The following is a 12268-nucleotide window of genomic DNA, read 5'->3' on the forward strand; positions in this document are numbered from 1 at the left end:
CAAAGAGTGAGGTGGTGCCTTAATGTGTCAGACAAGTGAGGTGAGGGTGACATGAGGTCATGGCGTTTAACTGAGGGCGAAACGTCAATAAATACTTCAGGGCTTAGAGAGGGTGTCCTCAAAAAAATTAAATAATCTCTGCACACCTGAATGTGTGATTGGTGCATTGGTGAGAAGCACAACTTTAATAACAATAATAATAATAAAATACTCCTGCACACATCTTGCTTCCTGCTGGTGCGTATAATATCAACATTTCAGTCTTCAAGTACATGGACAAGCATCACAACAGTCTCATATTTCAGTCTTCAAGTACATGGACAAGCATCACAACAGTCTCATATATGTATATTTTATGCTGGGTAAATTATACAATTTTCAGTCATATGTAGCACTAATGTTTTTCTATTTGTTATTTTGTCTTTGTCTAATATTTTTCTAATATCTTATCAGAACATGCTTTTTTAAAAATGCCCTCTATCTCTTTCGTTACCAAACTATTTCTTGTAGATTGAATAATTTACCCTGCATCTATGTGTATATAAAGAACTGTTATGATGTGTGTTCATATTCCTGATGAAGGTTATCATTATTAAAACATTGTTTCAATATACCAGCAGTAAACAAGAAGGTGTGTGAGTTTTTCTTCACTTTTTATTAAAAAGATAAAATAAAAAGATTCTGGTACGCTCATAATACAATTAACATGATCTTGATACTGCCAGTCCTTAATTTTTAGAATAGCGTGCAGTACAGCTTTTTGAGCAGTTCATAAGTGATGAGTATAATGTAGCACCACCAGGATTTGGCCTTTCCAAGAATATAGTCATGATGGAACAGTCCAATAGAAGAAGATATTTTTAGTAGGGTATCAGACATTGTCTGAGTAAAGCAGAAATCCGGAGAAGATGCTGTCATCCTCACTGCTGGCATACGCCCCATTCCAGTCTCTGAACGTCTCCATCCACACCTGATCACCCGCCGCCAGCCGCAGCACCACCAGAGTGGACGCCTGGTCGATGTCTTGACCGTACAGAGAGTCCCGAGTCCTTACCCGCCGTGACCCATTCACCACCAGCGTGGCTCGCAGGGGCTGATTTCGTACGGTGATGTGGAAGGAGAAGACGTAAACCCCAGGATGGACACATGTGAAGCTGTTGGAAGTGACATTGAAGTGGTTCTCTTCGTTGTAGAATACTTTGTCGAAGCGGATTGGGAAGCCGGAGGGAGGGAAGGATTTTCTTGGAGAGATGCCCACACTGAAGGCTGAGCGTGTCTGAGGAACCCCGGATCCTTTAGCTCCTTTGAATCCACGGAAGCCCCGATCACCTCTCTTGCCAGGGTTACCTCTGTCCCCTTTTGGCCCAGGCATCCCTCTTATGCCTTGTGGCCCTTGTACTCCTCTAACCCCTGGTTCCCCTTGTGGTCCAGGAGGTCCTTGATCCCCTCGGATACCTCCAGGACCTGAGGAACCATGCTTTCCATTTATTCCTGGAATGCCCATCACTCCTGGGATGCCAGGAGGTCCAGGATCCCCTGGCTCACCTTTCATCCCTCTCTCCCCAAACAGGCCACACTCCCCTTTATCCCCCTTGTCTCCCTTAGGACCTAATGCAATAGCCATTCCTGGAGGTCCAGCTGGCCCCTCTTTCCCCGGTTCTCCTTTCTCACCAGCAGTCCCGTTCAAGCCAGGTTCCCCTTTTTCCCCAATGCCACCTTTGACACCTTGCAACCCTATATCACCTTTCTCACCTTTTGAGCCCAAATCACCTGTAAGGTAAGGCAAACAGTGTCACAATGAAGTCTGGCAATGATATAAAAGAATTCAACAATCACCTGAACAAGTTTGTACCTTTTTGTCCTGGCTTTCCTGGGCCCCCAGGTGACCCGGATGTCCCACTGCCTCCTCTGTCACCTTTGTCCCCTAAAAAAATTGAGTAATAATATAATAAAGCTGATATTCAACAACATTCAACAAGCAATATGAATATTTATTTTTATCTAGTGCTACTAGGGGAAGAAGAACAATATATTATCAATATATGAAAATACAGAGCAAATTACTAGAAGTGCTCAGTGCATGTAGTAAATCCCTAATGCAATTGACCAAATCAGTAGTTTTTAGCTGTGGAGCACCCCTCACTGGTGACTGAGAGAACTGTTCAGTTCAGTTGTGACTCAATCACATTAAAAGCCACAGAAACGATCATAATCTGATAAATCATCATTGTAAATAATAGGCTGCTGAGTTATTATCCTTACGTGCAGTGCTTATATACATACACATTGGGACTGGAAAAGAGATCAGCTGTGCCTTTGAGCCACTTTGAGTTCACACACAGACGTATTGTACATACTTAAAGACCGTGTAAAGGTAATTCTGAGATTTCTTTCAAAATACATAAAATATGTTGGTATGTTGGTAAATGGTTACTGAAAAACATCTATTATATATATATATATATATATAGTTTCCGTCCAGCTTATTTTTGATAGAGACAGCTGAAGAATGACAGGAACACGGGGAAAGAGAGAGACAGGGAACGACATGCAGCAGGCCGGACCCAAACCCTGGGCCGCTGCTCAGACTTTGTACATAGGGCGGATGCTCTACCAAGTGTGCTAATCGACACCCCAGTCTAGGATTTTTTGGGCGGTGCTAAAAGGTGGCTCGATGATGCACTGAGGCCACCCTGAGGCTAATCCCCCCACCTCCCTAACCCACAACAGTATAAAAGCTGTTCAGCATGTTAGCATCTATTTTATTATTCTTGTTTACACCCAGTTGCTAGTTAACTCTGCCTTTAGAGTACTGCAAATGCATTTTCCATGAATGAACTTTATGTTTCTTAGCTTTATTTAAACTTCTCAAATACAAAGAGATGATGAAGAAGTGGATTTATTTTGAAAAAGATCTGAAGTATTTATGTGGAGGAGTTTTTGGGGTTTTTTTTTTTCTTAAAACATTTCCACACAGTGTGTTGTTTTACTGAGGTACACCCCACAGTCAATCATTTTTTACCTGATTTTGACACCTAATTTTATAAACTTGTCGATATTTTTAATCATTTAAATTTGTCTGGATGGTTAATAACACTTTCTCCTTTGGTCCGACAAACAGAACACATTAATTTTTACTTTATACAGACTTTAACTGTTCTTCTTAACATCTCATGATATATCCTTGTCATGGCTCTATTCTGCATTCTTGTAATATACAATAACAAAATATTTTGTAATAAGCAATTCTAAATTAACCATATTTTCCTTACCTTTGTCTCCTTTTAATCCAGAAGGACCACTCACTCCTGGTGATCCTGGTAAACCAGCTGCTCCTGTAAGGCCTCTGTCCCCTGGTGGTCCTACATGAGCAGCAACAGGTAAATTTTTAAAAATACTGAAAGCAAACAATTAAATCAAAAGCATTTTCTTTATTGCTGAGTCCAATACCTGCCAGGCCTCTGTCTCCCTTTGGCCCCCTGGGGCCTCTCTCAGGTGGGCAGCACTCACAGAAGTTGAAGTAGCATTCGTTGTAATCTAGGGTATAGTTCTCAGGGCCAACACCAGGAGCCTCAGTGATGTCTGTGTAGTACTTTGGAAAGACGTGACTTGGATGGGTGGTCTTGTCTGTGGTGGGTAGTGGACGGGGCTCCACAGGTTTTGTGCTCGGCACTACCTTGTGAGTCTTGGGCATGCCAGTGGTTACAGGGCTGTGCACGGTGATCTGAGAGACGGGCTTCTTGGTGTACTGGTATTTGGGCTTCGGTGTAGTCTTAGCTTCAACGCAGCACACCACAGTGAGTGTAACCACAACTATAACCACAAGGGTCGACTGACAGGAGATAATCCTCATGGTTGACTGGGATCTGAGAACAGATGAATTTATACATGACACTTCTTTTTCTGTACTAATTTCCTTTTCTGTCTGCTTTTAGGTTTAAAGACAAACTTCCAAAAATAGCTCATGTTTATCTGCAGTTCATGCTCGCCTGCTGTCATTTTGATTATTGGTTTCTCTGTTTCTCTATCTCCTACAATACCAATTTCAGGTTAAAGCCACCTTTCTCAGTCATATATGACACGATAAGTCTGCAGTTTGACCACTCAAAGCTGATTTTACAGTTGTAAAAACAGTAAATTAAATTGCTCCAGAGTTTAACTGCAATGAAAACCTATCTTCTTGGGTAATAACAGCACATTTTTGATGTCCTGCATGCTCCTCGTCTTAGATATGCCATTCTTTAAACATAAACTAATAATGTAAACAGGTTATCCATCTTGTTGACATTCAATTGTCTATGCCAAATGTATAATTGAATGAAATTGATAAGACTCACCCAGTAATGCATAAGTGGTACGGTCATTTATCCTCTCTAGCAGTTGCTTGGAGGCAGCACCAGGAGCTCCAGGTCTCTCTGATATCTCTGCCAGGCTTGGGCGAAAGAACATCCCCACCAATGAGGGTGTTTGCTAGAAGCACAGGGGGAGGTCTGAAATCCAACTACAGCGGGCTGGAGCCGACCCAAGGAGAACCACTAGGCTGTGGACCATTCTCTGTACCCCTGTTGTGTAGAAAGGTGCTTTTGTGACACGGGATACAGCACCCACTAGGAGCACTCCCTCACTCCGAGCTAGGCGAGGAGCAAAGGCCGTGGGGCAATGGGTCACCCGATATGGGAGGCATTCCTCCAACATCCAAACTACTACCCAGGCTCTTACGACGGACAAAGCCAAGAAAAGAAGTTTCTGTGACAGAGGCCAGATCACTACAACAGCCTTTTTTCAAGCAGAGGTTTGGACAGTGTTCTGCATGTAGTTGGAAGCAGAAAGGTGCAAACCATTTTTATTGGTCTCTTACGTGTATACTCAGAATCTTGCAAGCTGATGCTCTGAGAGTAAACTGAGATGACAGTATCTACAACACTTAATTTAAACTGACTTAATACTAGATATGAAAACTGGCACGCAGCGTAGGGAGATCAGTATTTATAATTTAGCAGAACTTGGTAGACGTCCAGAAGAAAGCTTTAGCCAAAAAGCACTGATAATCTCCTCACTCAACAGTTGCTAAACCTGAGCTGTTTGTCAAAGGAAACAGTTAATCTCCCTCCAATCAGTGCAGTTGCAATGCCTGCCCGATCACTGTGACCGACTTTCTGCACATGAGCCCCCGAGACTGCTGGCAGCTACATTTGCTAACTATGATTCATACTGTGTGGCTGGACAATGATTCATTCTTTAGTGTAACAAGATAGCATCAGGTTTTTTGTAGAAAAGTGATTTTCTGGTAGCTGTCTAGTCGAAACCCTCAACTTGCCAGTGACAATGAATGCTTGAGCAGTGGACATGCCTCAGTTGTCAAAGACCTCGCGTCCTCAGAGGGATCTATGACCAGCTATGAGTGAGCAGGAAGAAGGGAAATGAAATTTGGGAAACAGAGAGGGGTTATGGTGGTATCGAGGGGTGAGGAGAAAGCTCCTAAATAGGAGAAGATTGTGTTTATTTAAACCGTTTTTATCTTCTAACGTACACTTTTCTTTATCGCCTCACCTCCATTTACACGCTCTTCTTCCCAGCAGCTCAGGTGAAGTGTCCCTGACTTGCCCCTCCATAAAAGACAAACAGATGGAGTGTAAGATATTCACCTGAGCCCTGAGAGAGAAACGGGTTCCTCTGGGGTTCTCCATGCCCGACCTCAACCCCATCGTCTCTCAGCTCCATTCAGACCACACACAACAGCAGCGGTCAGCTTACAGTGCCCAGCTGGTCACAGAGGACTCAGGCGCCGCTCACCTGTCCGTTCATTTAACACTGGCATCAGCCCTGCCCTCAGCCTCCATCCACACACACTATAGAGCGAGGGATAAAGAAGAGTTAACTTACTCAACGGGTGCAGCCGAGCAGAGAGAGGACCAAAGATGACTTGGATGGATGGAGGTGTATTGCCTTACATTAACCCTATTCATGTAAAGGAGATCTTGAAGCTGTAGTGAATGTGTATAGAGTGAATTAGAGAGGGTGAGAGTGAGACAATAAGATAGGGACTTGTTTAGTAACCAACACAGCAATAAGTGACTGTATGATTATTCCCCTCCCGTGCTCACCAGTACTAATAAGGCCATAGACGTTTTTTTGTTCTTTACTGTGGGATCCTATCAGAGAAAATCTAGATCCCGCAGAATTAGCAGCTAATGACTTTGGCAATGAATTTGCTGGCAGTGAAGACACATCTCATGTAGTCAGACAGAGTACAAAAAAAGTACACACTTTCTCTGACAAGCCTCTCTGATGTTAGGGATTGGTTTCCAGTGCACTCAAAAGTTGGTTGTGTAGACATGATGGGCTTTTTCACAAGAGAAAACTAGTTTGCCTATGTTGAAACAGACATGTATTTACATTTACATTTATTTAAATGTCTCTGCTCACCATGAAAACACCAACTCAGGGAATACCTTTTAGAAGAACAGTGTTCAATCCCTTTATTAGAGCTTCAGAGACTCGTAGAATCAATGTCAAGGTGCATTGAAGGTGGTCGTGCAGATCATGGTGGTCCAACACTTTACTAAGACCATGATCCATGATGATAAAGATATGGAAGAATAGAAATTTCACAATTTCATAAATCGTGTTTTCAGGGGATCTTGTGTCTTATCAAGATAATGATGATCAGTGATATCTTTTTATGTTGTGTTTGAATAAATGTTTGGGGTTGACTTTTTGCTTAGAGGAAAACAGAAAACATCATCAAGAAAGACAACAACATTGTTTTACTTACTCCTACAGAGAAGTCGATGAAAAAAGTGATACCCCTTGTTGTGGAGAAATTGTTGAAGTCAAAGGTCAACGGTGAGGTCAGGAAGGAAGAAAGTGTTCAGGAGCCTCTGATGTCTTATGCTGTAATATTTATTGACACTTAGCCAAGGAGAATTAGAGACACTCTCTAAGTACATCAGAAGTGCCTGAGTCGGTCTCACATTCTGCCGAACTTGTGCTGGTGGATAGACTTTAAACCCCAAGATAACACCACAAATACTATACGCCCAGAATTAGCCAAAGAGAATATTTTTACTGATGGAGGTGTTATTGTCAGCATATTCTAGTCTGGAGACAGATTGAAACATCAATGGCAAGCTATCTATTATGTCTAGGAAGATAGCAATAGGTCTCTTCGACCCTGGCAACCACAGTGTTGATATAGGCATGTACTGTTCTTAACCAAAGTCAAACAACTAATACTGCTGAAGACCTCAAGGCCCACACGTGACCTTGTGTAACCTAAGGATAAAAAATTCCATAACACCCCTCTTGTATTTGTCTGTCACATATGAGCCTACAGCTAGACTGTACACAAAGACTGTAAACAGGTGTAAACAGCTAGTCTGGCTCTGTGCAATGGTAACAAAATCTATGAGTACCTCATTGCTTAACAAGTCTTGTTTGTTCTGCCAGTTTCCACATGGTGCCCTGCATCTCACAGTGATAACTAGGTTTGAGGAAGTCACAGCTCATGGCCAAAAAAAACCCCGGCATAAAACCACATCCTTTTAGTGGAGTAAACAAATGAAATGTTCTGATAGATTTGCAGAAGTCTAGTAAGTTATTTCCCTGTGTATACCAAGTTAGGCTTACCAGCTGCTGTTTGTAGCCTTTATTTAATGCCAAGGCGATGGTATGATGTGGTGTCAAACTATTGCTGTAACAAGCAACCAAACACCAACTTAAAATCTTGTTTTTGCTTACCTCCAGTTGTTGAACAGTGCAATGATGTTTAAGCTTTTTTTTTTTTTGGGTGTAGTTACAGGTGCAACTAAGCAGATTACCTACCCAAAAGAGGTGCAACATTTTGACATTTCAACCAGAAAGTGTGTAGGAAGAAAGCCAACAGGATCATCAAAGACTCCAGTCACCCCAACCACAAACTGTTTCTGCCTGCTGCCATCTGTCAGACGATACGCAGCATCTGGTACCACACCACCGGACTCAGGGACATCTTCATCGCACAGGCCATGAGCCTTTTGAAATCTTAAGCCCTCAGGCTCATTACTGTCGCTTTACTCACATTGCACTGGCACACTTTACCTATACACTAATTGTGTTTATCATTAAAGTGATATCATGGGTGAATGGTGCCTTTGTTATTCCCACTCTACACCCTGTACACCTTTGCAGCAATAAGTCACACAGCACCAACTGCTTCACTGATTTTGGTGAAACTGGATCATATTTTATTAAGAAAACATGCTCTGGTTTTTCCCTCTGATATCTCACTGCTTCAACTCTCAGCTGCAAACTGTAGCTGCTATTAGCCAACATTAGTGAGCCAGGTGTATTCAGCTGGGAGTTACTTGTTGTTGTTGCACTTGCACTTTAAGTTAGCGGTTAACAAAGCTGACTCACTAGTTTCTGATCATTAGTAATGTAACCATAACAAATGCACACATACAGCTGTGGTGGTATTGCACTCTGAAAACTTCCATCTCTGTTTATACAACATATATGTATCTTATTTATTATAGTTTACAAGCTTTTAAATGTCGCCTACCTGTCCACATCCTGTTCTTACCTGTTCATAACCAGTGTACACAACATTATTTCATTTTATATTATATTTAGTTATATTATACAAATACATTTCTAAAGATTATATTTTATTTCATGGCTTTATATTTTAACTTCTGCACTAGTTTATGTATTATTCTGTTTTTCTTATTGCTAATGAGTGCTTCATTGTAACTGTTGAGCAGACTTCAGTGCTCTTGCAACCAGAATACACAGTGTGGTTTCTTGTCTTTGGTCAGTAAAGATAATCTACATGTGATTGACTGTTGGCCTGTCAGTTCAGTTTAAAGATTGGACATAAAAAAGAAAGAAACAGGAGCAAGCTCCTCTGATACTTTGAGGTTATGAGTTGTATCTCTGAGGAATGTGAGGAACAACCTACACAGAATTAGAGGTTAATGTTAAATATGGGTCATGAATGAATTGTTTATTCGCTCTCTTGTTCCCTTTCTACTTTTCTCCTCCTGGGGCTCTACAGAACCTACCACACCTCCTTTAGGTATCGTAGCCTCAAGGTCCCATACTAAGAACACCAACTGCCAACTAAATCAACAAGCATAAACATGACATAATATAAAATAAACAGCAATCTTGCCTTCATCTTGCCTCAAGCTGATTATTTGCACAGTCCCCTCCCCAATGACGAGGTGTAGCTCATCTAACAGACTCCATGACGCTGTGTCAAGTGAAACAGACATACTCCTTTGTGTGTTTCGCAATAAAATTCTCGTATCAAACATTCCTTCACAGCTGCTTGCACACACTGATGAATATAACATAGCACAGCATTAAAACTGTGAACCAAAAAGTCTTAACTGAATGAGAATTATTAGTACCAAAGTGCTTTCTCAACTGAATTAAGGACTTGTGATGATTTTATTTGTGCAAAGAATGAAATAATTATCAAATCTGTACAACACACATATTATTTCTCTGCGGTCTCTACGTCTCTACTCTATTTTCTACCACTTGGTGGCAGACTTGTGTTTTATATTTAAGCACAAGATTCTTGAAGTTACAAATCATCAAATATTTAGTGTAATTATTAAGATATCTGAAATAATTTGATGTATGTATAAAAGTGTATCAGCTCATAGTGTGTTTTATTTTAATCATAACTTATAACATGCAGATCGTGATAATGAAGTATATTTAGGAGAACGACATTCCAGTTTCGACTTCATACTACACTGCTCTTCACCCATTTCTACAACAACATGTTTTCTTTGTAGTGAAAGTCCTTTGACCATGTCAGGGCTTGGCTTCAGCTGTGGTTTCACGCCTTGTTGGGCTCAGGTTTTTATCAATCCAACCACTCCTAGACTCATATTGACTGATTCATAACTCAGATATACTGTGGAGCTGGGATCTGTGTCGTGAGGAAAATTCCTCCTCCATCTTTGATCAACAAAGAATGGTGACAATTGCACAATCAGTCTAAATGCCACAGAACAAACCTTGTCTGATTGCACAGAGATCAAGCCAGAAATAAATCTGGTGTTGACACAAAACAACCTTCCTCAGACTTTGATACTGTGATCCTGTACCTGATCTTTGTTGTGGATGTGATTATATTTACTCATGATTATGTTACTAATTGGGCCACTGTGTCTAATCTAATCTATACGTGCTCACTTGGTGGGTGATTTGTTTCTTTGTTTTCTCTCTGTATATGAATTCAAAATGCATCAGGACAGAAGCTTCTGCTGCTGTAATGGGAACTTTTATTATGGATCCATAAACATGTATACTTAGTGTGAATGGGACTTTTTGTCTCTCACACACACCATCTCTCTCTCACACCACCTGTAAACATACATGTCTCATTAATGCATGTTACTAACTAAACTTCTTTCCCGGAGTTTCTGTGCTCTATGTTCTCATGAATCGTGGCTGCTGCTGTGAGCCAGCACGACGTCCACTACACATATTACTACTGTCATTATTGTTACCATATCTCCATTACAGTTTATAGTTAGTTTATGATTTGCTGCTGTGCATCTGTGTCTCTCTATCTCTCACAGGTTCCACTGCTACTGTAATCATTTTATCATTCATTGTAATTTTATCTGTAATTGTACAGTATGTTTGTGATGATTTGTTCTGTACATGTGACATCTATTGCACGTCTGTCCGTCCTGGGAGAGGGATCCGTGGCTCTTCCTGAGGTTTTTTTTTCTGTTAAAAGGGCCAAGTTTTTCCTCATTCGAACCGAGGGTCTAAGGACAGAGGGTGTCCCTCCCTGTACAGATTGTAAAGCCCTCTGAGGCAAATGTACTTTGTGACTTTGGGCTATACAAATAAAATCTGATTTGATTTTGATTTGAAGGGGTGTGACTGTGTTTAAACAAGCCCCCACCCAAAACAATGTATAACAACAGACAGATAGACACACAGTACAAACAATGTTCCCTCAATACAAGCCTATTAAATGACACTATAATACATTATAATAGCAGGGTATTGATTTTTACACGTGATGCAAAAACTAGCTCACCTGGTGGAGCATGTGCCCCATGTACAATGCCTCAGGTCTTGCCAGTGCAGCCCACGGTTTGAATCTGTTATTTTCAACAGATAGTGACAGTAGAAATGCAAAAAAGGGAAACAACCCTTAGACAAATAAGAAAAAACAGAATAACAACTGACTTTTTAAATGTTGTATTTTCTTGACATTGCAGTGACATGTTTTGTCTTATACAGTGCAGTACATAACATTGGCAACTTTCTTAATGCTACTTAAGAGAGGTCTTTATTCTTGGTAATATTGGCCATGTGTTAATCAGTGAGTGTGAATATATCATCACAATGTGAATTCAAGCGTCACGTACAAGCTGTAATACCGTGTGTGTGTGTGTGTTATTGTGTCTATTGTTGTTCATGTCTGTCAAAGATTGTGGCCTAACTGTAGCCTTCATTACCATGGAGACATTCATTGTAAAGGCACACACACCTGCAGGAGAGCAAAGTTGAACAATGACACCTACAGCGGGAGGCTGTTAGTTGTAGAACTTAAGCTGTGTGTGTGTGTGTGTGTGTGTCAGTAGTTAGAAGTTATTGAATGCTGACAGTGATATGAATATTTGAACACTTTCTGGGGTTTCCTTGTAAACTGAAACTCGGCTGTGGTGCTGGTGTTGGGGTGTGTATGTGTGTGTCTCTGTGTCGCGTACCTCCCTGTCTGTAAACCCAACAGTTGCTAGGAGTCCCCTTCAGTTTTATTTGGGAGAAATTACCATAGGCTACATGCAAACACAACAGAAACAATACACCACCCATCTGAGCATTTAGAGAGCGTTTGACTCTGCAAATAGCTTTGTTTATACCATGTCATTAAGGAGATAACCTCTGGCCTCTTCCTTCATGGGATATAAATCAACATGTTAAGTGTAAACAGAAGACGATAATTCAAAGACCTAAAAACGTAGGATACCATCAGAAAACACAGTGTCTAGCTTTTTTTTACGTGAATAGAGTGAAATTAGAAATTAGAAATTAAAAGAAATTAGAAGGAAAGGAAAGAAGGAAAGGCGAAGGAATGGGGTAAAGGAGATAAGAGAGCAGAGGAGAAGAGAGGAAAGGAGTTTAGGGAAAGGAAAGAGAAGAGAGAAAATGGGTTAAAGGCAAGGAGAGAAATAGAGATGAGAGGAGGATAGAGTGGTTTATTTAAGGGGAAGAAAACTTATTCCTGGGGGAAAAATCTCCTAGT

General features: G+C 40.9%; 1 protein-coding gene and 1 long non-coding RNA gene across 2 annotated transcripts; one reads left to right on the forward strand and one right to left on the reverse strand.

The window, feature by feature from the left end:
- Positions 1–724: 724 nt before the first annotated feature.
- On the reverse strand, positions 725–6732 carry otol1b (otolin 1b). The gene is made up of 5 exons (XM_027279936.1): positions 4338–6732; positions 3451–3866; positions 3273–3362; positions 1853–1924; positions 725–1770 (listed from the first exon to the last, which is right to left on the reverse strand). Exons 2-5 carry the CDS (start codon positions 3851–3853, stop codon positions 872–874), a joined length of 1464 nt encoding a protein of 487 aa, XP_027135737.1. The 5' UTR covers positions 3854–3866; positions 4338–6732; the 3' UTR covers positions 725–871.
- On the forward strand, positions 3292–8124 carry LOC113745981 (uncharacterized). Its single transcript, XR_003462539.1, has 2 exons — positions 3292–3380; positions 7796–8124. It is a non-coding gene; the product is annotated as an uncharacterized LOC113745981 (long non-coding RNA).
- The last annotated feature ends 4144 nt before the right edge of the window (positions 8125–12268 follow it).

This window comes from Larimichthys crocea, chromosome VII, assembly GCF_000972845.2.
Source record: "Larimichthys crocea isolate SSNF chromosome VII, L_crocea_2.0, whole genome shotgun sequence".
Lineage (NCBI taxonomy): Eukaryota > Metazoa > Chordata > Actinopteri > Sciaenidae > Larimichthys > Larimichthys crocea.

What these genes read in the sequence shown, in the direction of transcription:
- otol1b (XM_027279936.1), bottom strand. Translation starts at nt 3,853, where the DNA reads ATGAGGATTATCTCCTGTCAGTCGACCCTTGTGGTTATAGTTGTGGTT. An exon ending in GGGAGACAGAGGCCTGGCAG is followed by an intron (nt 3,363 to 3,450) that starts GTATTGGACTCA and finishes CTGCTCATGTAG; the next exon opens with GACCACCAGGGGACAGAGGC. An exon ending in AGGAAAGCCAGGACAAAAAG is followed by an intron (nt 1,771 to 1,852) that starts GTACAAACTTGT and finishes CTTACCTTACAG; the next exon opens with GTGATTTGGGCTCAAAAGGT.